The sequence below is a fragment of the Perognathus longimembris genome, chromosome 17 (genome assembly GCF_023159225.1).
Source record: "Perognathus longimembris pacificus isolate PPM17 chromosome 17, ASM2315922v1, whole genome shotgun sequence".
NCBI lineage: Eukaryota > Metazoa > Chordata > Mammalia > Rodentia > Heteromyidae > Perognathus > Perognathus longimembris.
In genome coordinates, this window is record NC_063177.1 from 16,013,233 (window position 1) to 16,039,860 (window position 26,628).

The 26,628-nt window shown below is 41.7% G+C and overlaps 1 protein-coding gene across 1 annotated transcript in view; it reads left to right on the plus strand.

Moving 5' to 3' along the window:
- Mettl16 (methyltransferase 16, N6-methyladenosine) overlaps positions 1–26,628 on the plus strand; it is a 52,433-nt gene that overhangs the window by 1,173 nt on the left and 24,632 nt on the right. The window contains exons 2-6 of the mRNA XM_048365369.1: positions 7,640–7,767; positions 16,323–16,522; positions 19,662–19,802; positions 21,751–21,866; positions 25,306–25,448. Coding sequence (XP_048221326.1) covers positions 7,640–7,767; positions 16,323–16,522; positions 19,662–19,802; positions 21,751–21,866; positions 25,306–25,448 — 728 coding nt within the window. The remainder of the gene's footprint in view (positions 1–7,639; positions 7,768–16,322; positions 16,523–19,661; positions 19,803–21,750; positions 21,867–25,305; positions 25,449–26,628) is intronic.

Sequence of the window (26,628 nt, forward strand, 5' to 3'; positions counted from 1 at the left end):
CTCAGGGCCTGAGCACTGCCCCTGACTTCTTTTTGCTCAAAACTAGCACTCTACCTCCTGAGCCACAGCGCCACTTCTGGCCATTTTCTATGTATGTGGTGCTGGGGAATCGAACCTGGGGCTTCATGTATACAAGGCAAGCACTCTTGCCACTAAGCCATATTCCCAGCCCAAGAGCAAAATTTCTAAGGCATGTGGCAGACTTGAAGAGACAGGGAGGAGGTCACTGTGGCTACAGCAGAGGGAGCAAGGAAAAATTGGAGATTCCATTAGAGAAAAGTGGAGAGTGCCAGGTAAAAGTTGACATCCAAGTTAACTTACAGGCATGAGACAGCTTCAGCTAAAACTTCAGTGCCTGTATTAGGAAGTTAGTTAGACACAGTAGTCTAGGAGCTTATTGATAGGATTCATGCTTACATGTGTAAGACTCTGGGTTCAATCTCTAGGCCCTTCCTCCCAAAAAAGTTACTTAGCAAACAAATGTTTTTTTGACTCTTCATATATTTTAACCAGAATAAGTAAGTAATGTAGGAAGTTGTCAGTCTGTAACTTAATTTGTTTCACTTATGTGTAGTGTATCGTGTGTCAACTATATGGTCTTTTTTCTTGGGGGGGGAGGGTGTTCTATCCTGAGGCTTGAACTCAGTGCTTGAGCTTTTTTGCTCAAGGCTAGTGCTCAACCACTTGAGTTGCAGTTCCACTTCTGGCTTTTTGGTTGTTAATTGAGAGACAAGAGGCTATGCTAGTTTTGAATGATGACATTCAGAATATGTTATAGAGCCCTAATAGAGCAGTGTCTCTTGAAATTGTTTTTCAGTTTCTATTCAGAATTACAAGAAAGGAAAACATAGTCCTTTTTTTTTTTTTTTTTTTTTTTGGCCAGTCCTGGGCCTTGGACTCAGGGCCTGAGCACTGTCCCTGGCTTCTTCCCGCTCAAGGCTAGCACTCTGCCTCTTGAGCCACAGCCCCGCTTCTGGCCGTTTTCTGTATATGTGGTGCTGGGGAATCGAACCTAGGGCCTCGTGTATCCGAGGCAGGCACTCTTGCCACTAGGCTATATCCCCAGCCCCAACATAGTCCTTTTTAATCTCATCACTCAGGAGAATCTTGAGACCAAAGCTGGTCTGAGCTACATAGTGAGGGCTTTCTCAGAGAACCAAACCAAAACACTCTCCCTCCCTCCCTCCCTCTCTCTCTCTCTCTCTCTCTCTCTCTCTCTCTCTCTCTCTCTTTCTGGAGAATAGTATGTTATAGTGATAGTGTGAGGAGTTAAAGGTAGCAACTCACTGCTTAAAAACTTCCAAGTGATTTCAAATGTTCACTTATTATATACCAGTTGCTGGGAGTACAGTGAAGAATAAAGTGGGAACTGGGTGCTGGTGGCTCACTCCTGTAATCCTAGCTATTCAGGAGGCTGAGATATGAGAATCATGGTTCAAAGCCAACCCAGGCAAGAAAGTCCCTGAGACTGTTATCTCCAATTAACCACCAGAAAACTGTAAGTGGCGCATTGGTTCAAAGTAGTAGAGCACTAGCCTTGAGCAAAAGAGCTCAGGGACAGTGCCCAAGCCCTGAGTTCAAGCTCCATGACTGACCAAGAAAAAAAAAAGAAAAAGGAAAGAAAAAAGTGGGAATGTCTAAGTGTAGAATGTGAGTGTATGATGTAAGTGAAGTAATTACACTCACAGCCACTGTGAAGATGGAAAAGCATGGGGTGCTTTGAAAACAGATTAGGGGCTAGGAGTATGGCTCAAGAGATAGATTGCTTGCCTGTCAAGGTGGAAGCCCTGAATTTAAATCCCAGTACTGCAAAGAAAAAGAAAGCATATAGAGTGGGCTCCTGATTAGCTGTTTAGGTGAGAGAAAGCTTACTTGAGAAAGTAATTCTTAGGGTATAATTTGAAGGGCTAATGGGTCTTCAAAGTTCAATGAAAGGCAATGGTAGAAAATGATGAGAATCTTACAAGCATAAGGATAGCAGATGGTGAGATACACCACCATGTAGCAGAGAAAATGAAAGCAAACCATGATACATGGGGCATACAGATGAGGTAGGCAAGGCCCACATCATGTAGGCCTTGTTAATGATTTTAGACTTGAACAGCTTTAACAAGCTGCTAAAGTAATTTTGCAAGGGAACGTTCAGATCTGCATTGAGAGAAGGGGAAAGGCTTGTCTTCTGGGTGAAAAATGGATTGCAAGGGGCAATCCATTTATGAGACTCTTATTACTACTTTGAGTCTCTAATAGAAATCCAAAAAAGAAATGATTATGATCTGGGCCAGAGAAGTGGAGTTATAGGGATGAAAAGTTGGATAGGATCAAGAAATAATTAGGATAGGGAAAATACTAAAGATTTCTAGCTTGTGTGTCACAGGAAAGATAGTAGTGCCATTCACTAACAGAGGAAAGATTAGGGGAGGACCAGTGTAGGGCTGGTAGATAACTTAATTTTGGACATGTGTATAAAGTGCTTTTTGGCTATTCAAGTGAGAACTATAGTAGGCAGTTAGAGATACAATTTGAAAAGATCTGGAGTGATGGCAACAATTCTCTTTTTTAAGATTGGCTAATTTCCAGCATAGAAACTGTCAGAAAACCTGAAATAGGTTGTTAACATTTATTACTGTGTAAAATTGCATCTCTAAAGAAGCTGGTGAATGAAAGGTTCTTATTGCTAGGATACTTAATAATAGATTATGACTCAACTGTTGACAGGGAAAGTAGGGCCTCTGGAAGAAGAGATGCTTGAACTGTGATCCTAAGGAGGAACAGGAATCCACCCGCTCAAGAAGCTGGTGAAGGGAAGAACAGTACAGTTAAAGGAATCTCCTGGGGCTGGGGATATGGCCTAGTGGCGACAGAGCTTGCCTTGTATACATGAGGCCCTGGGTTCGATTCCCCAGCACCACATATACAGCGCCAGAAGGGGCGCTGTGGCTCAAGTGGCAGAGTGCTAGCCTTGAGCAAAAAGGAAGCCAGGGACAGTGCTCAGGCCCTGAGTCCAAGGCCCAGGACTGGCCAAAAAAAAAAAAAAAAGGAATCTCCTGGAGCTGGTTATGTGGCTCAAGTGGCAGTGTGCTTGCTAACAAGCACGATGCCTGAGATTAGTCTCCAGCACAGAAAAATAAAAACAAAGGGAATTGCCTGTTCTAAGGCCCTATGGCTTAGATGGAGGTGCTGAAAGAGCCAGAGGTGTGACTTAAGCTGATGGTGAAAAGATAGGTTAAGGCCAGATCATGTAGGATCTGATATATATGTTGAAGTAATGATATTTGCTATTATCCTAAGAGTAAGGTTTTGAGCAAATAGATATTGAAGGACATACTGAGATTTGTGCTTAGAAACAATTACTGTGTAAGGAATAATGTATGTCTGTAGTTTCTGCACTGAGGACCTGGAAGCAGGAGGCCAGCTTGGGCTACATAACAAATTCAGATCAGTATGAGTTTTATATAGCAAGAACCTTTCTCAAAATAAACAAACAAATAAATAAAGGACTGGAACTGGGAATATGGCCTAGTGGCAAGAGTGCTTGCCTTGTATCCATGAAGCCCTAGGTTCAATTCCTCAGCACCATATATATAGAAAACTGCCAGAAGTGGCACTGTGGCTCAAGTGGTAGTGTGCTAGCCTTGAGCCAAAGGAAGCCAGGGACAGTGCTCAGGCCCTGAGTTCAAAGCCCAGGACTGTCCCCCCCCCCCCCCCCAAAAAAAAAAAAAAGGGCTGATGATGTAGCACAGTTTTTCCTAGTATGCCTAAGGTCCTGGGCTCATTCCCTAGAATGGAAATAAATAAATAAATACATGATTCAGCTGGGTGTGGTGTTGCATTACCTATAATTCCAGGATTTGGGAGGCTGAGACAGGAGGATCATAAGTTGGAGACTCTATTAAACAGCCAGACCTTGTCTCAAAAACAAAATCACTGTCAGGTGGAAAGGCAGTGGTGAGAGCAGGAGTGCCTCAGTAGTCTAGGTGGCCTATACTGGACTGATTGTAGGGGTAGGAAAAAGAGATGGGTTGAGCTGTTTAGCAGGTGCACCCCACAGGACTTACTGGATATATGAAGGAGAGAGAACTATCAGATAACTGCTAGGTTTCTGGCTTGCTTTATTCAGGAGAATATTGTTAAAAGTGGAAAATATATATAACAAAGGGGAAAAATCACCTATACCTAGAAATGGATATATGCTAAAATATTTTTTCAATTGCCAACTTGAGGCTGGGGTGCAACTTGGTGTAGAGCACATGCCTAATTATGTTTGAGTCTTAGGGTCCAATCCCAATATTCAAGAAAAAAAATTACCAGCAACCTGGAAATTAGGTAAATTACGCCAGCTTTTATTTCTCCATAGAAACACATTAGCTTTTGTCTATTTTGTAATCTGAATAAAGATAGAAGGATATCTGTTTTTGTCTAGGAACAATAAGACTGAAATTTACAAAAGAAACTGGGATAGAAGGGATTTTTGCAAAGTTCAGTGACTCAGTATTTAATCCTTGCAAGGCCACTTGAACAATGAACCTGGGACTAATAATCTTGCCTTCTGTCACTTTGAGGCTGGTGACTGATATTGAATCTAGAGCTTACCTCTGCTAGGAAGTGATTTGCCACTAAATATACCCTCAGCATACTTTGATACTCGTAAAAGAATAAATTTTTACTCTTTGTTTTTTGTGTGTGTATGTGCAGGGATGGGAGCTTGAAGTCAGGGTCTAGACGTTGTCCTTTAGTCTTTTTACTCAAGGCTGGCACTCTACAACTTGAGCCACATCTCTACTTCCAGCCTTTTGGTAGTTAATTAAAGACAAGAATCTCATGGACTTTCCTGTCCTGGCTTGCTTCCAACCACAATCCTCAGATCTTAGCCTCCTGAGAGCAACCAATGCCTGGTAATTTTTTTCCTCACTCTTATTTTTCTTGTTGGTTATGGGGCTTGAGCTCAGGATCTGGACCGACCGACCTTCCTTCCCTCCTTCCCTCCTTCTCTCCTTCCCTCCTTCCCTCCTTCCTTCCTTCTATCCATCCATCCATCCATCCATCCCATCCATCCATCCATCTATCAATCTATGCCAGAATTGGGGCTTCAACTCAGGGACCTGGGCATTTACCTTCTTTTGCTCAAGGCTAGCACTTTCCTGCTTGAGCCACAGCTTTACTTTTGTTGTTGTTGTTGTTTTTTGCCAGTCCTGGGCCTTGAACTCAGGGCCTGAGTACTGTCCCTGGCTTTTTTTTGCTCAAGGCTAGCACTCTGCCACTTGAGCCATAGCGCCACTTCTGGCCATTTTCTACATACGTGGTGCTGGGGAATCGAACCCAAGGCTTCATGTATATGAGGCAAGCACTCTTGCCTCTAGGCCATATCCCCAGCCTACTTTTGTTTTTTTTTGTGATAGAGATGTGAGTCATGGAGGTTTTTGCCCGGGCTAGCTTTGAACTGAGATCCTGAGGTCTCAGCTTCCTAAATAGCTAGGATTACAGGTGTGAGCCACCCATGCCCGCTTCTTTTTCCACTTTTAGATGATAAAAGGATGAATTTATTGGGGAAGTAAAAAGTGAACCGACTGTCCAGGGTCGCAGCCCATACTCAGGAGCTGAAACTTCGACCATGAGCAGCCTTCCAGGCCTGATTATAAAGGCACACATCACATAGTTAAACCTGCCACATGCAGGTGGCCAATGAGGTCACAACACTTACAGAGCATGTTAGGTCACTCGCAGGCGGCCAATGGAGTTACAGTCTGTCTCATAGTATCTGTTTGAACCAACCTGTCATTCTAGTTAGAATTGGTGCATGGATTTGGTGGGGCTCACATGATGCAGGTGGATATGCCTACTCATGGGAGGGCACAGGTTTATCCTTGAAAGTTCCTTGAACCTTCCATGCCTCAGGTGGTCAAGCAGTTTACACAATCATATCATAGTGAAGGGGAACTTCCCTGGATTCTGAGCAGACAGGGCACACTCCCAACCCTGAGGCTCAGGGGCAGGGGAAGAGCTTAGTGAAGATTGGAGTCAGCTTCTGCTCTCTTTAACTGAGATGGAGTCAATCTGATACCCCTCAACAGCCAGTGTTGGTGCTGGCCAGATCTGACCTCCATATTATATTTCCCCCTTTATTTCTTGTGCATAAAAATCAAATCATTGATTTCTCTTTTGGAGACCTTAATCTTGTCCGGACTGTAAAGGGACTCCACCTATAGGCTGCTGGGGAGAGCGAGGATGAGACAAGTGCCAGTTGGATGGGACTGCTGCTCTTAAGTTTGCACCCAGAAAGAACCTGGTTATCTGTGAGGTCCACCCCAAGGACAGCTGCAGGTGTTCTCACGTGTTTAAATCTCCATCCAGTTACCTAGGTAACTGGCATACTTGGTGGCAGTTACATCCTTCTTTTCTCTGAGGTCACACCCAAATCCATCTGGACACTCTAATACACTTGGACACATCTCCCACTCCAAGCATCGCCTGAGAGTGACTCTCTAGCCTGCCATCTTTTTCCTTTTTGAATACTTACTGAACTCCTAAGAGCTACTGTTAGGCATGTATATACAGACACATCCTGCTAGTGTCAAGCGTGTGCACCTCAGGTGTGGTTTTGAGGTAGCAACTTGCATTTCTATCTTTTTATCTGTCTAGCTAGATCAGTGCTGGATCTTGCTTGAGCATGCATTCCCACTATTTCTGCCCTGGTTCCTAGCACTTTGCTTTTGTTCCTTATACCACTGTTTCCTGGGCATGAGTTACCTTTCCCTAGATTACTCTTTTGATTAGCATTTACCTGGGAGTTACTGGAGTTCTTTGCTTTGCATACTTAAACGTAAATCTTTCAGTAAAATTCAGCTTCATCTCCAGCATGAACACTTTCAGTTTTAAAGAACTAGGACCTCCCTCTAGTTCCAGAATTTACAACCAGCAAACTGGCTTTGTACCCCTTCTTTCCAGACATATTTGCCTATTATCCTGTTCTCACCAGGCCTCTACTTGATGGAGAGTCTATGTTTACCTTTTTTTTTTTTTTATATAGTGGTTCTGAGGCTTGAATGCAGGGCTTGGGTGCTGTCCCTGAGCTTTTTTTGTTTGAGTCTAGTGCTCTGCCACTTGAACCACTTCTACCTCTGACTTTTGGGTAGTTTTTTGGAGATAAGTGTTTCACTGACTTTCCTGCTGGGGCTGGCTTTGAATTGTAATACCAAGATCTCAGCCCCTTGAGTACCTAGGATTTTAGGAGTGAGCCACTGGAGCCTAGTTTATATTTAACTTTTTAAAAGCTAAGATTTTGCTGTGTAGCCCAGACTGGCTTAGAACTTGAGACCATCCTGCTTCTGCCTCCCAAGTGCTGGGATTACAAGATGTATACCACTACTGGTTGCAAACACTTGTTTTTTATTTTTAAAGTTTTGTGTTTTGTTTATGATAGCTATCCTAATGGGTGTGAAGTGGAATTTCATTGTGATTTTGATTTGCATTTCTCTAATAACTATGTTTTCATGTGCTTATTTGTGTATATTAAAAAATATAAAATGTGTGCTTTCTTGCTTGATTGGAAAGATGTTTTGGCTATAACAAGTTGGCATCCACTGCTTTCCCATCAATATTTTAAAACTAAATATGTGCATTTTTTTTGTTCCTTTTGAAGATGGCTTTGAGTAAGTCAATGCATGCAAGAAATAGATACAAGGACAAACCTCCTGATTTTGCATATCTGGCATCCAAATATCCAGATTTTAAGCAGCATGTTCAGGTGAATCTGAATGGAAGAGTAAGGTAGGTAACACATGAACATTGTTAATATTATTCTAGTAATATCTGAATGAACATAATGTTATGGGAAGCAGGCTAGATTGATAGAATGTCTATTATCTATCTGTCTTTATTGGAAAAAGAATACACAAAATGTATTATATGCTTAAGACATGGGAGTATTAGACTTTAATATTCACATTTATTTATTTATTTATTTATTTATTTATTTATTTATTTATTTATTTATTTATTTTTGCCAGTCCTGGGCCTTGGACTCAGGGCCTGAGCACTGTCCCTGGCTTCTTTTTGCTCAAGGCTAGCACTCTGCCACTTGAGCCACAGCGCCACTTCTGGCCATTTTCTGTATATGTGGTGCTGGGGAATCGAACCCAGGGCCTCATGTATATGAGGCAGGCACTCTTGCCACTAGGCCATATCCCCAGCCCCTAATATTCACCTTTGGAAGGAACCTATAATAGGAGACAGGAAATGTACTCTAGTATACAGTAAGCCTAGGTACTTGTGGACATCATTCCTGCTTACACAGGATTGATGATGACTTTCTGCCTTGATACAATGCTCTTCTTTTAGAATGGCTTTTTTAAATTTAACTCTATGGCTGGGAATATGGCCTACTGGTAGAGTACTTGCCTCGCATACATGAAGCCCTGGGTTCCATTCCTCAGCAAAACACACACACACACACACACACACACACACACACACACACACACACACACACGCCAGAGGGGCACTGTGGCTCAAGTGGTAGAGTGCTAGCCTTGAGCAAAAAGAAGCCAGGGACAGTGCTCAGGCCTTGAGTTCAAGTGCCAGGACTGGCAAAAAAAAAAAAGTTAAATTTAGCTCTATGATATGTGAAAGAAGAATCACCAAAATACAAACTCAGCTTATGATGGAAAAGGAATACCAGAGAACTTATTAGACCTGAGATGGATGGAGTATCATTTATTTGTTTAGCTCTTAAGTAATCTCTTCAGGGAAGCAGGGGATCTGAAAAGCAAAGGTCCTTCTAAGTCATTCATCGTAAGTATCAGACTTGAGAGTACTACTTACCAACTGAGATTTTTACATACTTTTCTAAGTTTTACTGAGACTGAATCTCTTCTAACCAAGAGCAGTAAAAGAATATAGTTTGGCTAGTTGTAATAAAGGCTAACAATCATGTGTATATAATTGTAGATACTTGATGATACATTGGTTATTTTGTTATTAAGCCTAGTGTGCCAATGATAGTTTTTGTTGTTCATCCCTGCACATGTCACTAATTTGCCTTGATCAAATCATACCATTATGATTAAATTTTAACTTGTGCTTTTTTCATAGTAACCATTTCCATAGGGACAGACTACAGTTTACTTGAGCTGTCAATGGAGTTTGAATAGAGAGTGATAGCTGATTTGTTTTTAAGCCATAGACTTGGTGTTGAAGAGCTTGGTCATGCTAGGTGTTAGTACCATTTTTAGCATCTTAGTGGTGATCCAATGACTGGATCATTGTTGGAATAAGGAAGGCAGGCTTTGGCCTTTCTTATACACCAGGTTCAGCTTTTACAGTATTAGGATGATTGTTCTTTCAGCCATGATTACAGAAATGGATCCTTCCAAAATCCATCTATAATGGTAATGCTACAATTATCTGTAGTAAATCAGGGAGTTATTCTGAGGAAATGGGACATTAGCCTGTTCACAACAGGCTATTTTGTGATATTTTAAACAAATAATGAAGACTGATGGAAAGAATAAATTGCTGATTTCCACGTGAGAGCTAATTCTAGTTAGGCTCCCTGTGATCTCAGAAATGAGGGGAGAAAAAGATCTTGTCTGTGTTGAGGAGTTTGAATGTCCCAGAGTGCTGATATGACCTAGATACCTAACTAGTGAAGTTGGATGACTAGACTTTGTCCTACAAAATTATAGACTAATGTCTTCATTTTCTTAGAAGTAAGAAATTAACACTTACTTTACTAAAGAAGTTTAAGAATCTCTTCTTCATTGATGTTTTTTTGGCTAATTCCTTCAATTGTCTCTTGCCTCTACTTGATGGCATATATTTTTTGGTGGTTAGGATAATTCCTCATTAATAAATTAGGTGTTGTAGTTCATCAGAGTTGTATAAATATATGTTGCAGTGCCAGGGATCGAACTCAGGGCCTTGAGCAAGTGATTTTACCAAGTTAAGTTATACCTCTAGCCCTTATATATGTTTTTGAAAAGCCAGAATTAAGGCAAATAATTATATTACCACTATTTTTATCCCAAATGTCCAATGAAGCTCTGTGATGAAGCTCAGGCTGTAGCACTGACTTCTGGTAATTGCTGTCACCATTGGGACTCTCCTGCTGTGGTTTTCAAGAGTTGATCCTCTCCCATGGAAAGCAAGTACTCTGGGACCAGCTACCACTTTTTGTTTTTTAGAAAAACATCCTTATACAAGTGTTATAGATCCCTTCATGAGAACACTTCAGAAATTAATCCTTCCTAACTACATTTTTGATGGCACTGTTGCAGATAGATAATAAAAAGGTTAGAAGTGGCGCTGTGGCTTAAAGTGGTAGAATGCTAGCCTTGAGTCTCCCCCCACCAAAAAGTCTCAATTCTTTCACCTCAAAAGATAAAATTTCGGGCTGGGGATATAGCCTAGTGGCAAGAGTGCCTGCCTCATATACACGAGGCCCTAGGTTCGATTCCCCAGCACCACATATACAGAAAACGGCCAGAAGCGGCGCTGTGGCTCAAGTGGCAGAGTGCTAGCCTTGAGCGGGAAGAAGCCAGGGACATTGCTCAGGCCCTGAGTCCAAGGCCCAGGACTGGCCAAAAAAAAAAAAAAAAAAAAGATAAAATTTCTTTGCCAGTGTTTCTAAGACCTATCCATAATCAAATATAGTAATTTTTGGGATTTACTTTTTGTGTGTGTGTGCCAATCCTGGGGGCTTGAACTCAGTCTGGGAGCTGTTACTGAGGTTTTTTGCTCTAGGCTAGTGCTCTACTACTTGAGCCACAGCTCCGTTTTTTGGCCTTTTGGTGGTTAATTGGAGAGTCTCACAGACTTTCCTGCCTGGGCTGGCTTTGAACTTCAATCCTTAGATCTTAGCCTCCTGAGTGGTTAGAATTAGAGGTATGAGCCACAAGTGCTTAGCTTGTAGTTCTAATTTTATAGGCACAAGGATAGATAATCAGATCTCATCCTCCTGAGTAGCTAGGATTACAATGTGAGCCATTAGTGCTTGGCTTCATTGTTCTACTTTCATACATGCAAATGAACTCTAACCATATTCATCCTCATTCATCTTAAGAATTGGAGACGTTTCATATAAAGATATAGGTTGCCGTTTTTTGTTTGAGATGAGCACTTTACCACTAGGCCATATTCCCAGCCCTATTTTTTTGTTTGAAAACATTATAGGGAGTCAAGTGCCGGTGGCTCACGCCTATTATGCTAACTACTCAGGAGACTAAGATCTCAGGATTGCAGTTCAAAGCCAGCCTGAGCTGGCTCTTATCTCCAGTTAACCACCAGAAAACTGGAAGTGGTGCTGTGGCTTAAGTGGTAGAGCACCAACCTTGAGCCGAGGAGCTCAGGGAGAGTGCCCAGGCCCAGAGTTCAAGTCCCACAACTGACAAAAAGAAAAAATTGTAGGGCCAAGAATGAGATGTATGCTTGTCCCCACTAGCCACATGGGAGGAAGTAAAATATAAACGAAAGCAAAAAGGGCTGGAGGTGTGACTCAAGTGGTAGACTGCTTAAGTTCATACCCTAGTAACACCAAAGGAAAGAAAAGATCTTACAAAATTGGGCTGGCAAAAACCCAGTTGACATAACTGGAAGTGGTTGGTCATTTGTGTCATCTTCATAGAGCTACTAAAAATGTGCTCATGGAGTCCTCAGCCACAGACTGTACTGTATACAGAGATAACAACAACCTTGTGCCGTTTTTTTAGTCCCCTGGCACAAGCTTCTTGTCTGACATTGTGAGTAGTATTGATAGCTGTTCCTTGTAAATATTTGAGTTTGCAATTTCTGATTTTCAGTTTCTTTGAAATGCCTCTGCAGAATAGCGTTCAGAAGGAGTAAGGCAATAATTATGTCACTATGTACTACAATTAGATAAAGTAGGTTACAGAGTTTCTTTTTTTTTTTTTTGCCAGTCCTGGGGCTTGGACTCAGGGCCTGAGCACTGTCCCTGGCTTCTTTTTGCTCAAGGCTAGCACTCTGCCACTTGAGCCACAGCGCCACTTCTGGCCATTTTCTGTATATGTGGTGCTGGGGAATTGAACCCAGGGCCTCATGTATACGAGGCAAGCACTCTTGCCACTAGGCTATATCCCCAGCCTGGTTATAGAGTTTCTTTCTTTTTTTTTTTGGCCAGTCCTGGGCCTTGGACTCAGGGCCTGAGCACTGTCCCTGGCTTCTTTTTGCTCAAGGCTAGCACTCTGCCACTTGAGCCACAGCGCCACTTCTGGCCATTTTCTGTATATGTGGTGCTGGGGAATTGAACCCAGGGCTTCATGTATACAAGGCAAGCACTCTTGCCACTAGGCCATATCCCCAGCTCTTATAGAGTTTCTTAAATAGAAATTTTCTAAAGTTTCACATTTGAGCTGGTAAGATTTTATACATAGCTGTTTCATTGGGAAAGATCCTTTTATGTGTTTAGGCAGTGAAGCTTATTAGTAGATTTGGCCACTTTTAAGAATAAAGGATGTGAACACATTTTAATGCTTGGGCTTTATTTTGGTATGAACTTTCCGGGGATGAAAGGGACTGTCATTCTTGTCATTATTATTGCTTTTTGTGGGCTTGAACTCAGGGCCTGGCCTCTGTCCTTGACCTTTTCATTTAAAGGTAGCTGTCTATCACTTGAGCCATAGCTCCACTTTCAGCTGGTTTTTGGTAGTTTAGTGGAGATGACAGTCTCACAGACTTTCCTAACTAAGCTAGCTTTAAAGTGTGATCCTCAGATCTCAGCTCCCTGAGTAGCTAGGATTATAGACTTGAGCCACTGGCACCTAGCAGTTTTGCATCTTTTTGTTGCTACACAATTTATGTTGACTCTAGGTTCATGTTGATTTGCCTTCAGGAAGAAATCCAAAGACAGTATGTAATTTTTTTTTTTTTTTGCTAGTCCTTGTGCTTGAACTTGGCCTGGGCTCTGTCCCTTGGCTTCTTTGTGCTCAAGGCTAGCACTCTATCACTTGAGCCACAGCTTTTTCTGTTTATGTGGTACTGAAGAATTAAACCCAGGGCTTCATGTATGCTAGGCAAGCACTCTACCACTAAGCCACATTACCAGCCCTATCTTTTTTTTTTTTAATGTGAAAATTGATTGGGGCAGTTGATGGGCAACTAAGTAGAATTGTAGTCCTTTGTTAGCACTTTTCATACAAATTGTTCCAGATTTGGCCTCTGTACTTTTGACTTGTCTCTATCTTCCTTTCAACACGGCCTGTTTTCTGATATGATAAAATGTTACAGGCTTATCTTGTACTTTTTCCACTTCAAATATGGAATATTTGGTTACCCAAGGAAATCTTTTAGTTTCTTTTAGTGGGGAGTTGTACTTAGAAGTCAAGATAATGGAGCTCTAGATATGCTTATTGCTATGGGAATGTCACAGCTGGGCTCCTAATGTATCTATTGAGATTCTACTATGGCCACCCTCTTTTTCTTTGCTTTATATTGAAATTGTGTGTGTGTGTGTGTGTGTGTGTGTGTGTGTGTGTGTGTTTTCCCCGTGTAAGAGATCACACCATGATTGCTAGGCAAGCATGCTAGCACTGAGCTACACCCTCGGTTCCTTCATTTTTTTTTTCTATTCTTTGTGCCTTATATCTCAGTCTTTATGTACATTCATCCTACTATAACCATTCTTCTAATGAGTTCTTTAAATATAAACATTGCATTTTTTCTTTTTTGTTTGAAGTAGAGTCTTGCTATATAACTTAGTCTATCCTGGAATTTGTGTCCCTTCTGGTTTACCCTAGCAAGTGCTGGGCTACTATGCCCAGCTGAAAGTTAGATTTTTCTAAAATGCTTTTAAAAAGAGTAGATCACATGATCTTCTACTGGTTGTCTATTCTTTTTTTTTTTTTTTTTTTGCCAGTCCTGGGCCTTGGACTCAGGGCCTGAGCACTGTCCCTGGCTTCTTCTTGCTCAAGGCTAGCACTCTGCCACTTGAGCCACAGCGCCACTTCTGGCCGTTTTCTGTATATGTGGTGCTGGGGAATCGAACCCAGGGCCTCATGTATACAAGGCAAGCACTCTTGCCACTAGGCCATATCCCCAGCCCCTGGTTGTCTATTCTTTAATATACCATCAGTGGCATGACTAGATGCTTGACATCCTTTAACAAAAGAGTAAGAAGTTTGATATGGCATCAGACTGGAGAATAATGGAAACATTTACTACTGTTTCCTTTTTTTTGTTGTTGTTGGTCGTGGGGCTTGAAATCTGGGCCTCGGCACTGTCCCTAAACTCTTTAGCTCAAGGCTAGAGCCACTGTACCATTTCTGTTTTCTGGTGATTAAGTGGAGCTAAGAGTCTCATGGACTTTCTTGCCCGGGCTGGCTTTGAACCGCAATCCTGAGATATCAGCCTCCTGAGTAGTTAAGACTACAGGCATGAGCCACCAGCGCAGGGCTTTTACTGCTCTTCTGTTATGATTTTTGTTTTGTTTTGTTTCATTTGTTGTTGTTGTTGTGCTGGTCCTGGGGCTTGAAATAAAAGAAGAACTCAAGGCTAATTTCATGTCTGATTGGTTGCAGAATCAGGATTATAGTCGTGTGCTGAATATTTTTACTTTTTCTTTTGCCAATCCTGAGGTTTGAACTCTGGGCTTAGGCACTGTTCTTGAGCTTCTTTTCCTCAAGGCAAGTGCTCTACCATTAGAGCCACAGTGCCACTTCGGCTTTTTTGAACATTTTACTGGAGATAATAGTCTCACAGAGTTTCCTGCCTGGGCTGGCTTTGAACTTGGGATTCTCAGATCTCAGCATCCTGAGCAGCTAGCATTAACAGGTATGAGCCACAAGCCACCAGGGTTAGATTTTTACTTTGGATAATAAAGGGAGCTTATATTGATATACCTGCCTAAAGTTTCCATGATTACTTTGTTCTATCTTGGCATTCAAACATCTAGATGTACTTTTCATTCTAGATGGTTTTTTCAAATAATTGGTCCTTTGATGACAAAGAAAGGAAAAAAAAAAAAAAAAAAGAAGATGGTCCAGATCAGAAGTTGTTTAAGGACAGCCAGGCTAGAATTCTAAGCAATTTCAAAGCCTTTTCTTGCTTTCATAGTCCCATCTGCTAATTTTCTGATTTTCTCCTATCTTTGTTTATAAGTAAGACTTTTTGTTGGGTTTCTTTTTAAGAATTTGCAGTTGAAGCTGAGAATGCTGGTACACCTCTGCACTTCCAGCACTTGGGAGGCTAAGGCAAAAGGATCATGAGAGCAAGGCCAGCCTGGGTTTTGTAGCAAATTTGAGACCAGCTTTGGGCTATGTAGCTGCTTCTCTGTCTCTCTCTCCCTCCTCTCTTTCTCTCTTTTCTCTCACCAGTTAGGGCTTGAACTCTGGGCCTGGGAGCTGTCACTGAGCTTTTTTTTTCTCCCCTCAAGGCTAGCACTCTACCACTTGAGCTGCTGCCCTGGCTGGCATTGAACTGCCATCCTTAGATTTCAGCTTCCTGAGTAGCTAGGATTACAGGCCACTGGTGCCCAACAAAATCATTTCTATGCAACAGGCAGTGTGTGAGAACTTCCCATAGCACACTGTGGAACAGTTCCTACTTCCCTCATTTTACAGTTGCAGGAACAGTCATAGAGGTAAAGAAATGGTCCTGAGTAAGGGTATAGCCACTACCTAGGAATGGGAACATATCCCCCCCAAACCCTCCTCAATCCTGGGGCTTGGACTCTGGGCTTGGGCTCTGTCTCTGAGCCTCTTTGTGCTCAAGGCTAGCTCTACTACTTGAGCTACAGCACTACTCTCAGCATGTTCTGAGTAGCTTATTGGAGATAAGATGCCCAGGACAGCTTCAAACCGCAATCCTGAGATCTCAGTCTCCTGAGTAGCTAGGATTACAGGCGTGAGCTACTGGCTGGACTTGGGAACATTTATTTTTTATTTATTATTTTTTTGCCAGTCCTGGGCCTTGCACTCCGGGCCTGAGCACTGTCCCTGGTTTTTATTTTGCTCAAGGCTAGCACTCTGCTACTTGAGCCGCAGTGCCACTTCTGGCCATTTTGTGTATATGTGGTGCTCAGGAATTGAACCCAGGGCTTCATGTATACGAGGCAAACACTCTTGCCCCTAGGCCATATCCCCAGCCCGGAACATATTTTTAATCAGCATGCTTCACATGTGTGCATGCAATGGTTTGGTGGAAAGTGACACTTCCTTCCACAAGCTGTGAGGGTATTAAACATAGCTCTTCCTTCGTGTGAGCTCTCACTAGGAGAGTCAAGTAGGCATTTGGGAATGACGAGCTCTGTCATACAACTTGTATAACAGAAGCAAAACTTACTAATCACTGACTTTTTTCTCTCTATCCCTCAGTCTTAATTTTAAAGACCCTGAAGCAGTCAGAGCTCTGACTTGTACTCTCCTAAAGGAAGATTTTGGACTTTCTATTGATATTCCATTGGAGAGACTAATTCCCACAGTTCCCTTGAGACTCAACTATATCCATTGGGTAGAAGACCTGATCGGCCACCAGGAATCTGACAAAAGTTCTCTCCGAAGAGGAATTGACATAGGTACATAGTTTTAACTTCTTTTTCTTTTTTTGTATTTAAAGTAAGTTTCTTAAATTTTGCAAGTTCATATTCTTCATAGACTTTTCTACTGGGTATTTGTTGTATGAAAAAAGCTGGCCACAAATCCTACTGTTCCTATTTGGTAAATCTGGGCTTTTCTGCCATTGGTGTTGCTTGAGAAGGGTTGTCAGCTCTCAACACAGCACTGATGTCTGTGTCTCTTCAACATTATCTTTGTGTGTGTGTGTGTGTGTGTGTGTGCGCGTGTGTGTGTGCCGGTCCTGCTTTAATGCAGGGTATGGGCACTGTCCCTGAGCTTTTTTGCTCAAGGCTGCTAGTGTTCTGTCACTTGAGCCACAGCTCCACTCCTGGCTTTTTGGCATTTAGTTGGGTTATAAGAGTCTCATGGACTTTCCTGCCTGAACTGGCTTTGAGCCACAATCCTTAGATCTCAGCCTTCTGAGTAGCTAGAAGTACAGGTGTAAGCCACCAGTGTCTGATTGACAAATTCAGTTTTAAATTACACATTCATCTGATTATTTGATTGATGTTGTTCTCTGCCACTAGGTTGCAAAGTACACTGCTTGTTAATTTTCGGTTGTAATATCTCAAGCCTAGGAAGGTTTCTGGCACATAGTAGGTGTTCAATAAATAAGCAGTTTATTGAACGTTACTGAGTAAACACATTATTGTTTTAACATTCAAAATTCTGAGCACTTCACATAACCTAAGAACTGTATAAACAGTGGGGTTTACCTAAGGCTTTTTTTGTCATGGGGCTTGAACTCAGGTCCTGAGCACAGTCAACGAGCTTTTTCAGCTCAAGCCTAGTGCTCTACCACTTTGAGCCACAACTCTATGGTTAATTGGAGATAAGAGTCTCACAGAGGGCTGGGATTGTTTGTGGCTTAGTGGTAGAATGTGTATCTAGCATGCATGAAGCCCTAGGTTCTATTTCCTCAGCACCACATATACAGAAAAAGGCAGAAGTGACACTGTGGCTCAAGTGGTATAGTGCTAGCCTTGAGCAAAAATAAGCTCAAGGACAGTGCCCAGGCCCTGAGTTCAGACTCCAGGACTAGCAAAAAAAAAAGTCTCACTGACTTTCCTGCCCAGATTGGCTTCGAACCGTGATCCTTGGATCTCAGCCTTCAAGTTGCTAGGATTACAGGCATGAACCACCAGTGCCCAGCTTTACCCAAGGCTCTTATCTTTATTATGTTCATGGCAGAAGGCAGACTGATGTATTCTAGAAAGCTTTAAAAGATGTACATGCAGGTGTGGTGCACATGCCTGTAATCCAAGCACTCAAGGATTGAGGTTGGACTGTGAGTTGGATACCAGACTGGATTATTTGGCAAGCACCTCTCTAAAAAATAAATTAAAAAAAACTTGACAGCCTATTATTGGTGCTAATTTAATTTTAATTATGCCCCAAACCCTCTAAAATAGCACTTGGGGATATAGGAGGTTAATGGATTTTAGCTCTTCACAAGAGACAAGCGATTCTTGCTGAAATCACATTCATTCTAATTAGGGTTTTATATAAATTCTTCCCCCAGACTCTCATCAGTTTGCTCTAATTCTATGATTACATACTTTCCATTTTTATTTTTTATTATAAAGATTATTACCCACTTAAAATGTCATTTGACTTTCTGAGGGGATTAGCATGTCAAAGTACAAGTGTTTTGGTCTTGAGAATTGAGGAACTTTTTTGGGGCAGGGGGTTGGAATGGGTATTTTACCTACTTTTTTTGCCCTGGAGATGCCATTTTTTTCTTTGAAATGAAGTAGAACTCTGAAGAGAGAAGCAGCTGTATGAATCTGGATTTTCTTTTTTGCCTACAGAGCTGAAGGTGCTATGAAATTTTCTTATGGCTTGAAAGACCAGCTTGTCAAGGCTAAATAGCATGGTTTCAGGAGGAGTCTGGGTGTGTTTTGCTTCTCCCCACCTCCCATCACAAATCCTCATGTGGTGTTCACCTTGCAGCCAACACTGTGACTGACTGAGGATAACTGTTGCAGCATTAGTCAGTCACTGGCTTTTCTTTCTTTTCTACCCTGTTGAGAGTACCCCATAAGGAAGCAATAATAGGACCCTGGATTTCCTGTGGGTTAGGAGCGCCTCCAGCCTCAGCTTCCTGCCAAGTCTTTAAGGGCAGTTAGGGAAAGCAGCCCTAGAATGGCCAGGCTAGGCTTGGCTGCTGTAGGCCTTCTCAGAAACACCGGATGTCCTCCCAGTGTCCTTGCTTTGGATCTAATTGGCCAAGATTAGTTTGTGAATATAAAAGGAATATTTGTGATTGGTATGTAAATTGGTCCAGGGCTGAGGCTGTACATGGAAGTTTAGGACCAAACCCTTCTTGTCAAAGACTGATTTTTATCTGGAGCATCCCCCACTAAGTTGTGTGCCTTGATTCTGATGAGCCTCTCATCTCCAATTAACTACCAAAAAACACTGAAGTGGAGCTGTGGCTCAAGTGGTAGAGCACTAGTCTGAGCACAAAAGCTCAGACAGCACCAGGGCCAGAGAAAGAAAGGAGGGTGGTAAGGGGAGTTGGAGAGAGGGAGAGCGGTTTTGTATACAATTTAAAATGAAAACTTTTTTTCTTTTCTTTTGGTTGATTATGGGGCTTTAACTCAGGGCCTGGGTGCTGTCCCTGAGCCTCTTTGTATTCAAAGCTAGCACTCTACCACTTGAGCCACTAGTGCCACTTATGGTTTTGAGTAGTTAATTGGAGATAAGAGTTTCATGGAGACTCTTCTGCCTGGGTTGGCTTTGATCCACTACCCTCAGATCTCATCCTCCTGAGTATCAGCTAGGATTACAGGCATGAGCCACCGGTGCTCACCTATGAAAACTTTTTGTAACACAAAATGGGTTGAGTTTTGACCATTTTTAGTTAGTAATGTATTCCTGGGGCTTCAATTACGTGCACTTCATTTTACATTCAGTGTGCAAAAGAAGAGGATAGCAGGAAGTTTGATGTTACTTAGGAGGTACGGTTCACAAACATGAAAGAACTAGAGATGCCAGCAGCCCTATATATCGTGGTTGGTGATTTAAACCGCAGAAGCCAGAGGCTTCTGAGAAGAGAATGTGTCAACAATGTGTTCTGACATTTCATTTCCCTAGGAACTGGGGCATCCTGCATCTACCCCTTACTTGGAGCAACTTTGAATGGCTGGTATTTCCTTGCAACGGAAGTGGATGATATGTGTTTCAACTATGCCAAGAAAAATGTGGAACAGAATAATTTATCTGACCTAATAAAAGGTTAGCTCCACAGAATAAATATCCACTTCAAACCTTATGTATAACCTTTCTAGTTTAACATGTCTCCTTTTGCTCAAATGAATTGACTTTGATAATCTTTTAAAAAACTAATGCGTCATAATTGGATTTGCTGTTTTTATACCGGGAGAGAGAGAGAGAGAGAGAGAGAGAGAGAGAGAGAGTGTGTGTGTGTGTGTGTGGTAGGTATGCTTATGCACATGCATGTGTCAGTATTGGGGCTTGAACTAAGAGCTTTACACTTTTTTGCTTACATCTAGCACTCTTACTACTTGACCCATGCCTCCAATTCAGCTGGTTAATTGGAGATGTAAGTCTCACAGACTTTTCTGCCTGGGTGGCTTTGAACTATAGGCATTTGCAGTTCAGTTCAGCTACAGAGCAGTTCACAGTAAAGTTGAGTGGAAGATAGAGACTTTCCATGTACACCCCCCCCCTTACATGCATAACCTCCCCTTTTGTCAACATCCTACACCAGAGTGGCGATCTTCCATACCCAGATTCCACAGTTTTTACTGAGGCTTACTCTGGGTGATGCACATTATACAGTTTTGGACAAATGAAGAAATATAGTTCATTGGCAGAATACTTGCTAGCATTCTTAAGGCCCTGTTCAGTCCCCAATGCTCCAAGAATAAGTAAAGTCAGAAGACTGATACTACCCAACTTCTTTTTTCTTTTTCTTTTCATCATTTTTAAGGCAAAATCTATGTTGTCCAGGCAGATCCCAAACTTGGATTTTTTTTTTTTTCCACATCAGTCTCCTGAGTAGCTATGATTACTAGCAAATACCACCAGACCTGGCTAGTACTTGCTTTCAAATTTCTGTACCTGGAACTTGCTGAGAAATCCCTGGGTGTTCAGTTAAATGTTTTTGTTTGTTCGTTTGTTTTGTGCCCATTTATGAAGTGCTATTAATTGGTTTTTATTACAGTGATTTTACGGTCTTCTTATAAAAGAAATAAGGCCTTCCTGGGAATGTTAGACATATTGCAGGGAGAAATGTGATATTAATATTAATAGACTTGTTTTAATTCCCATTGTTGTATAACAAATTGCTGCAAAATCTAGCCATTTTAAGTGGGCATTTATGACTGATCTCATAGTCCCCTTTGGGATAGGCAGTGGGGCTTGCAGCTTGCCTGATTGTTTTTCAGGAAGCTGCACTCTGGGTGTAGGATGCAGCTGTCATTTGAGGGCTTGACTAATGACACAGAACTTTGCTTCCAAAATGGCTCACTCGGCTGGGAATATGGCCTAGTGGTAGAGTGCTTGCCTAGCATGCATGAAGCCCCAGGTTCGATTCCTCAGCACCACATATATGGAAAAAGCCGGAAGTGGCGCTGTGGCTCAAGTGCTAGAGTGCTAGCCTTGAGCAAAAGAAGCCAGGAACAGTGCTCAGGCCTGGAATTCAGTCCCCAGGACTGGCAAAAAATTATTAAAAAAAAAAAAAAAAAAAAGGCTCACTCACATGGCAGCTGGAAGGAAGGATTAGTTTGTGGCCACCTTAAACTTCCCCTTAACAGCATGTCAGAGGTCCTTTCCTAGAGTGAGTGCTCATGGGAAACCAAGGGGCTATTGCCACTTCCATCATATTGTTTGGTAAAATCTGTCACTGAACTCTTTTCACTCTATTTCCTTTTCTCTTACTCTCTGCTCTCTTTCTTTTTCTCTTTCTTCCTTCTCACTCTGACTCCCCATGCTTCCATTTTGTGTGGGCTGGCAGTTTGCTCTCCCCCCAATAAATTCTTCTCTGCCTGAAAAAAAAAATCTGTCACTGAATGTGGCTTACTCTCAAGGAGGAAAACTATAAACTGCATTCTTGAAGGGAATAGTTTCAGACAGTTTGTATACATTTTCTTTTTTGTTTTGTTTTGTGCATATATTTAAGGCACTAACAGTAGTTAACCATCCTGTTCTTTTTTCCTAGTGGTGAAAGTACCCCAGAAGACACTCCTAATGGATGCTCTCAAGGAAGAATCTGAAATAATATATGACTTTTGTATGTGCAACCCTCCATTTTTTGCAAACCAGTTGGAAGCCAAGGTAAAATATCTTTTGCTTTAAAGTCATTCAGTATTTGCCTGAACTTCCCATTTGCGGAGATAAGAGCAAAATGCACCTTTCACTTTAGAAGCTGTGTTGGTTATGCTGTTTTTGGTTTGAAGGACTTAAAAACCCACTTTAGATTGACTTAATAGTCAAGAAGGTTTATTGGTTATGTATTTGAGAAGTCCACCAGTAGTTTGAGCTTCAGGAACAATTTTTTTTTTTTTTTTGCCAGTCCTAGGGCTTGAACTCAGGGCCTGAGCACTGTCCCTGGCTTCTTTTTACTCAAGGCTAGCCCTCTACCACTTGAGCCACAGTGCCACTTTTGGCTTTTTCTATATATGTGGTGCTGAGGAATCCAACCCAGGACTTCATGTATGCGAGGCCAGCACTCTACCACTCAGCCACATTCCCAGCCCTTCAGGAGCAATTTAATTAAGGAAAAATGTTTCCCCCATCATGGGGCTTGAACTCGGGGCCTAAGCACTGTCCCTGGCTTATTTTTGCTCTACCACTTGAGCCACGGTGCCACTTCTGGCTTTTTCTGTATATGTGGTACTAAGGAATTGAACCCAGGGCTTCATGCATGCTAGGCTGAGGCTCTGCTTATCTGTGTTTCTCTTGGCTCTGACCTATTACTTAGATACTTTTGTTCTCTTGCTGCTTTAGTTGTGGGAGAAACAATATTTAGTGACACGAGAGGGAGAAGGAAATGTTTTCTCCCCAAACCATTGGAAATTTGGTTGTGTTTGATGTGACCAACAGATTACAGTCACTTCTGCATGGAACTTGTTGGAGTAGGAAATCACTGCTTTTGCTAGCTCCTGCTATTTGACGATAAATGAGTAGATGATTTCATCTTTCCAACTTCAGATAAGAGCTGGGACATGCCTCAAGTGGTAGAGCACCTGACTAGCAAGTTAGAACATCTTTATCAACCCAAGAAAAAACCTCTCAGTCATTAGCAGTCACTCTTGATTTCTCCCTAGCACACTGAAGCCTGTTTATGTCATGTCTCTGAAGATCAGACTATTGTAGACTTTTCATATAAGTAGAATCATATGCTCTGTAGCCTTTTGTTTCTGACTTTTTTCTTTTTCGTTGGTTATGAGGCTTGAACTCTAGGCCTGGGCGTAGTCCCTGAGCTCTTCAGCTCAAGGCTAGTGCTCTGCCACTTGAGCTACAGGGCCACTTCTGTTTTCTGGTGGAAATAAGAGTCTCTCGGCCTTTCCTGCCTGGGCTGGCTTTGCATGGCTGGCTTGGAATGGCCATCCTCAGATCTCGGCCTCCTGACTAGCTAGGATTATAGGCATGTGCCACCAGCACCTGACTCTGACTTCTTTTATGGAGCTATTAATATTTTCAGAGCTCATCCATGTTGTAGCATGGATCCATGTGTCCTTTCTTTTTATTGCCAAGTCTATCATATGGCTATAACTCGTGACCTACCTGCTCAGCAGCTAACAGGTATTTGTGTTGCTTTCCACCTCTTGGCTCTTAGCATTCATGTGCAGGTGATCTTTGGACATATGTTTTGTTTATCTAGGATATATACCCAGGAGTTAGACTGGGTCCAATGGTAGGTAGTTCTGTGATTCATTGGTTCAGAAACTGCTAGACTGTTTTCTCATGTGACTGTGCTGCTTTACCCTACCAACAGCTATGTATTAGGATCCTAATTTTCCACATCCTTATGGATGTCTTTTTTCATTATAGCTTCCTATTGGGTAGGGAAGTAGCATCATATTGTGGTTTTGATTAGTTTTTTCATGATGGCTGACAGTGCTAAGCATCTTTTCACATGCTTATTGGCCATTTGTTTAAATCCCTTGTCTAAATGCCTTTTTAGCTCCCTTACCTCTGCCCAAGTGCCTCAAATGTGCTCAGTAACCTGCTTTACCACTGAGCCCAGGCCTTCTTTTTTTTTTTTTCTTTTTTAGTATACTAAGTTCCCCACTCTTCTTGTCAATTTTTAAATTGGGTTATTTTCCTTTTTCTAAGTTTCCTTATATAGCCTAGACACAAATTCTTTATTAGATAATTTTTAAACATTTTCTCCCATTCTCTAGGTTGTCTTTTCACTTTTTATAAATGCTGGTACTGGGGCTGGGAACGTGGCATAGTGGTAGAGTGCCTAGCCCTGGGTTCGATTCCTCAGCACCACATAAACAGAAAAAGCCAGAAGTGGTGCTGTGGCCCAAGTGGTAGAGCACTAGCCTTGAGTACAACAAAGCTCAGGGACAGTGCACAGGCCCCAAGACTGGCCAAATAATAATAATAATGGTACTGAGGTTTGAACTCAAGGCTTTGCACTTACTGGTCAGACATTCTACTAATTGAGCCATGCCTGCAGCCCTTTTTGCTCTGATTATTTCCAGGGTAGTCTCACTTCTTCCCCTGGCTGCCTTGAACTGCCTCTTCCTTCATGTTTCCCACACAGCCAGGATGACAGCTTTTATGATAGACTGGGTCTTGTGAACTTTTAGCCTGCCCTGGCTTCGAACTGTGAATAGCAAAGATTACCGGCTTGAGCCTCTTACCAGCAAAGAGCCTGGATTTTTAAACTCTGTGTATGTGTGTGTAGGCCCTGGAGCTAGAACTTGGGACCTGAAGGCCACCTTTTTGAGTTTTTTTCCCCTCAAGGCTAGCACTCTATCACTTGAGCCACAGCTCCACTTCTGGTTTTCTGTTGGCTACTTGGAGATAGAGTATCTCATGGACTTTCCTGTCCAAGCTGGTTTCAAACCACCATCCTTAGTTCTCAGCCTTCTGAGTAGCTCATGTTACAGGCGAAAGCTACCAGTGCTGGCTGGCTTTCTTGATGGTATCTTTCACAGCTCAGAGGCTTTGGATTTTGATCAAGTCCAATTTTATCTATTTCTCTTTTGTTGTTGTTCTTGTGCTTTTTGCTATTGTATCTTAAGAAACCACTGGCTAATCCAAATTAATGAAGTTTTACTTCTATGTTTTCTTCTGAGTGTTAGTTATAGCTTTTACATTGAGGTTGTAGGTGGATTGAGTTAATTTTTTTCATATGACATGAAGTAAGGATGGGTTAAATACTTAAGTATTTAAAAACCATAAAAATACTAGAAGAAAACATAAGTAAATATTGATTTAATCTTTGGGTAGATTTCCTGTGCCATGGTATCAAGACAGAAAGCATAGAGGAAAAGCAACAGATTGGGCTAATATAAAAAGGTAAAATTTTTTATATTTAATCACAAAGATGAAAGGTAAAGTCCCCAGGGAAGAATAGTTGCATGAATGCATTTGGTTAAAGTATAATACTGTAGTGGCTGATTTTTAAATCCTAAGACTAGTGTAATGTTTAGAAAATAAAATTTGATTTAAGCCTTGCTACTACAGCTAGATGGTGCAAAGACTTGCATCTTAAGATGTAAATGTTTTCACCTGTGACTTTGTTGTTGTTCAGGGGGTAAACTCTAGAAATCCTCGAAGGCCTCCGCCTAGTTCTGTCAATACAGGAGGAATCACAGAGATCATGGCAGAAGGAGGTGAATTAGAGTTTGTTAAAAGGATCATCCATGACAGTTTACAACTTAAAAAACGATTAAGGTAAGTTGGCTATTTATTACAACCAGAATATCTGCCTCTGTATAATTCCTAAAGAAACTAAGCCATTCAGAGTAAAAGTAGTCCAAAAGTCTGAAGAATAAACAGAAACCTAGCACCAATAGGCTCATGCCTATAATCCTAGCTACGCAGAAGGCTGAAATCTGAGGATCAGTGTTTGAAGCCAGTCTGGGCAGGAAAGTCCATGAGACTTTTTTTTTTTTGGTCATGGAGCTTGAACTCAGGACCTGGGTGCTGTTCCTGAGCTCTTTTGCTCAATGCTAGTGCTCTGCTACTTTGAGCCACAGCTCTACTTCCCATGATACTCTTATCTCCTATTAACCACGCACAAAAAAATTCAGGAGTAGAGCTGGGGCTCAAGTAGTAGATCGATAGTCAAGCAAAAAACCTCAAGGACATCACCTAGATCCTGAGTTCAAGCTCCAGCATCAGAACCATAAAAAGAAAAAAGAAAAGAATAAACAGATAAGAATGAAAAGGCAATGAATCCTACATTCTGCAGAGATCCTTTTTCTTTCTTGGTTTTTGGTGGTAACTGGGTTTAAAAAGAGGGCCTCATGATTGCTCAGTATTCTTGCCTTAATAGTGTTCAACTATTTGAACCATCAGCCCCACTTTTTACTGGTTGTTTTGGAGAGATGCCCAGGCTGTGCTTGAGCTTCAGTCTTCCAGATCTCAGCCTCATGAGTAGCTAAGGTGACAGGTATGAACCACCAGTGCCCGGCCCCTGTTTTTGTATTTTTTTTTTATAATGTTCTCATGCCTCTAATTGATGTGTGTTTCCCATAGTCATCTGTACTCCACAGATAAAAAGGAGGAAAATACCATATGATTGTATTGCTCCCACTAATGTGGTCCTGTGATGGAACAAAACTGTTTAAATATGGCTTTTGATGAGAAAACAGATGGGTTCAAATCTGTCCTGTGAACCAGAATAAATTTGTTGCCTACTCCTTGAAGCAATTTATGTTCTTGGAAGCAGTCTCCCAAACAATGACAGATGTGAGGACAAAGATCTGTCAAGAATCTAATGAAGGGAAACAAGAGATCACTAACTAGTTCCCAAAGAGAATTAAAGCTATTCTTTTTCAAAAGCTAATTATTAGGACAACACACCTGTCATCAAGCAGCATAAGGTATTGAAAAGGACTGCTTGTCTCTC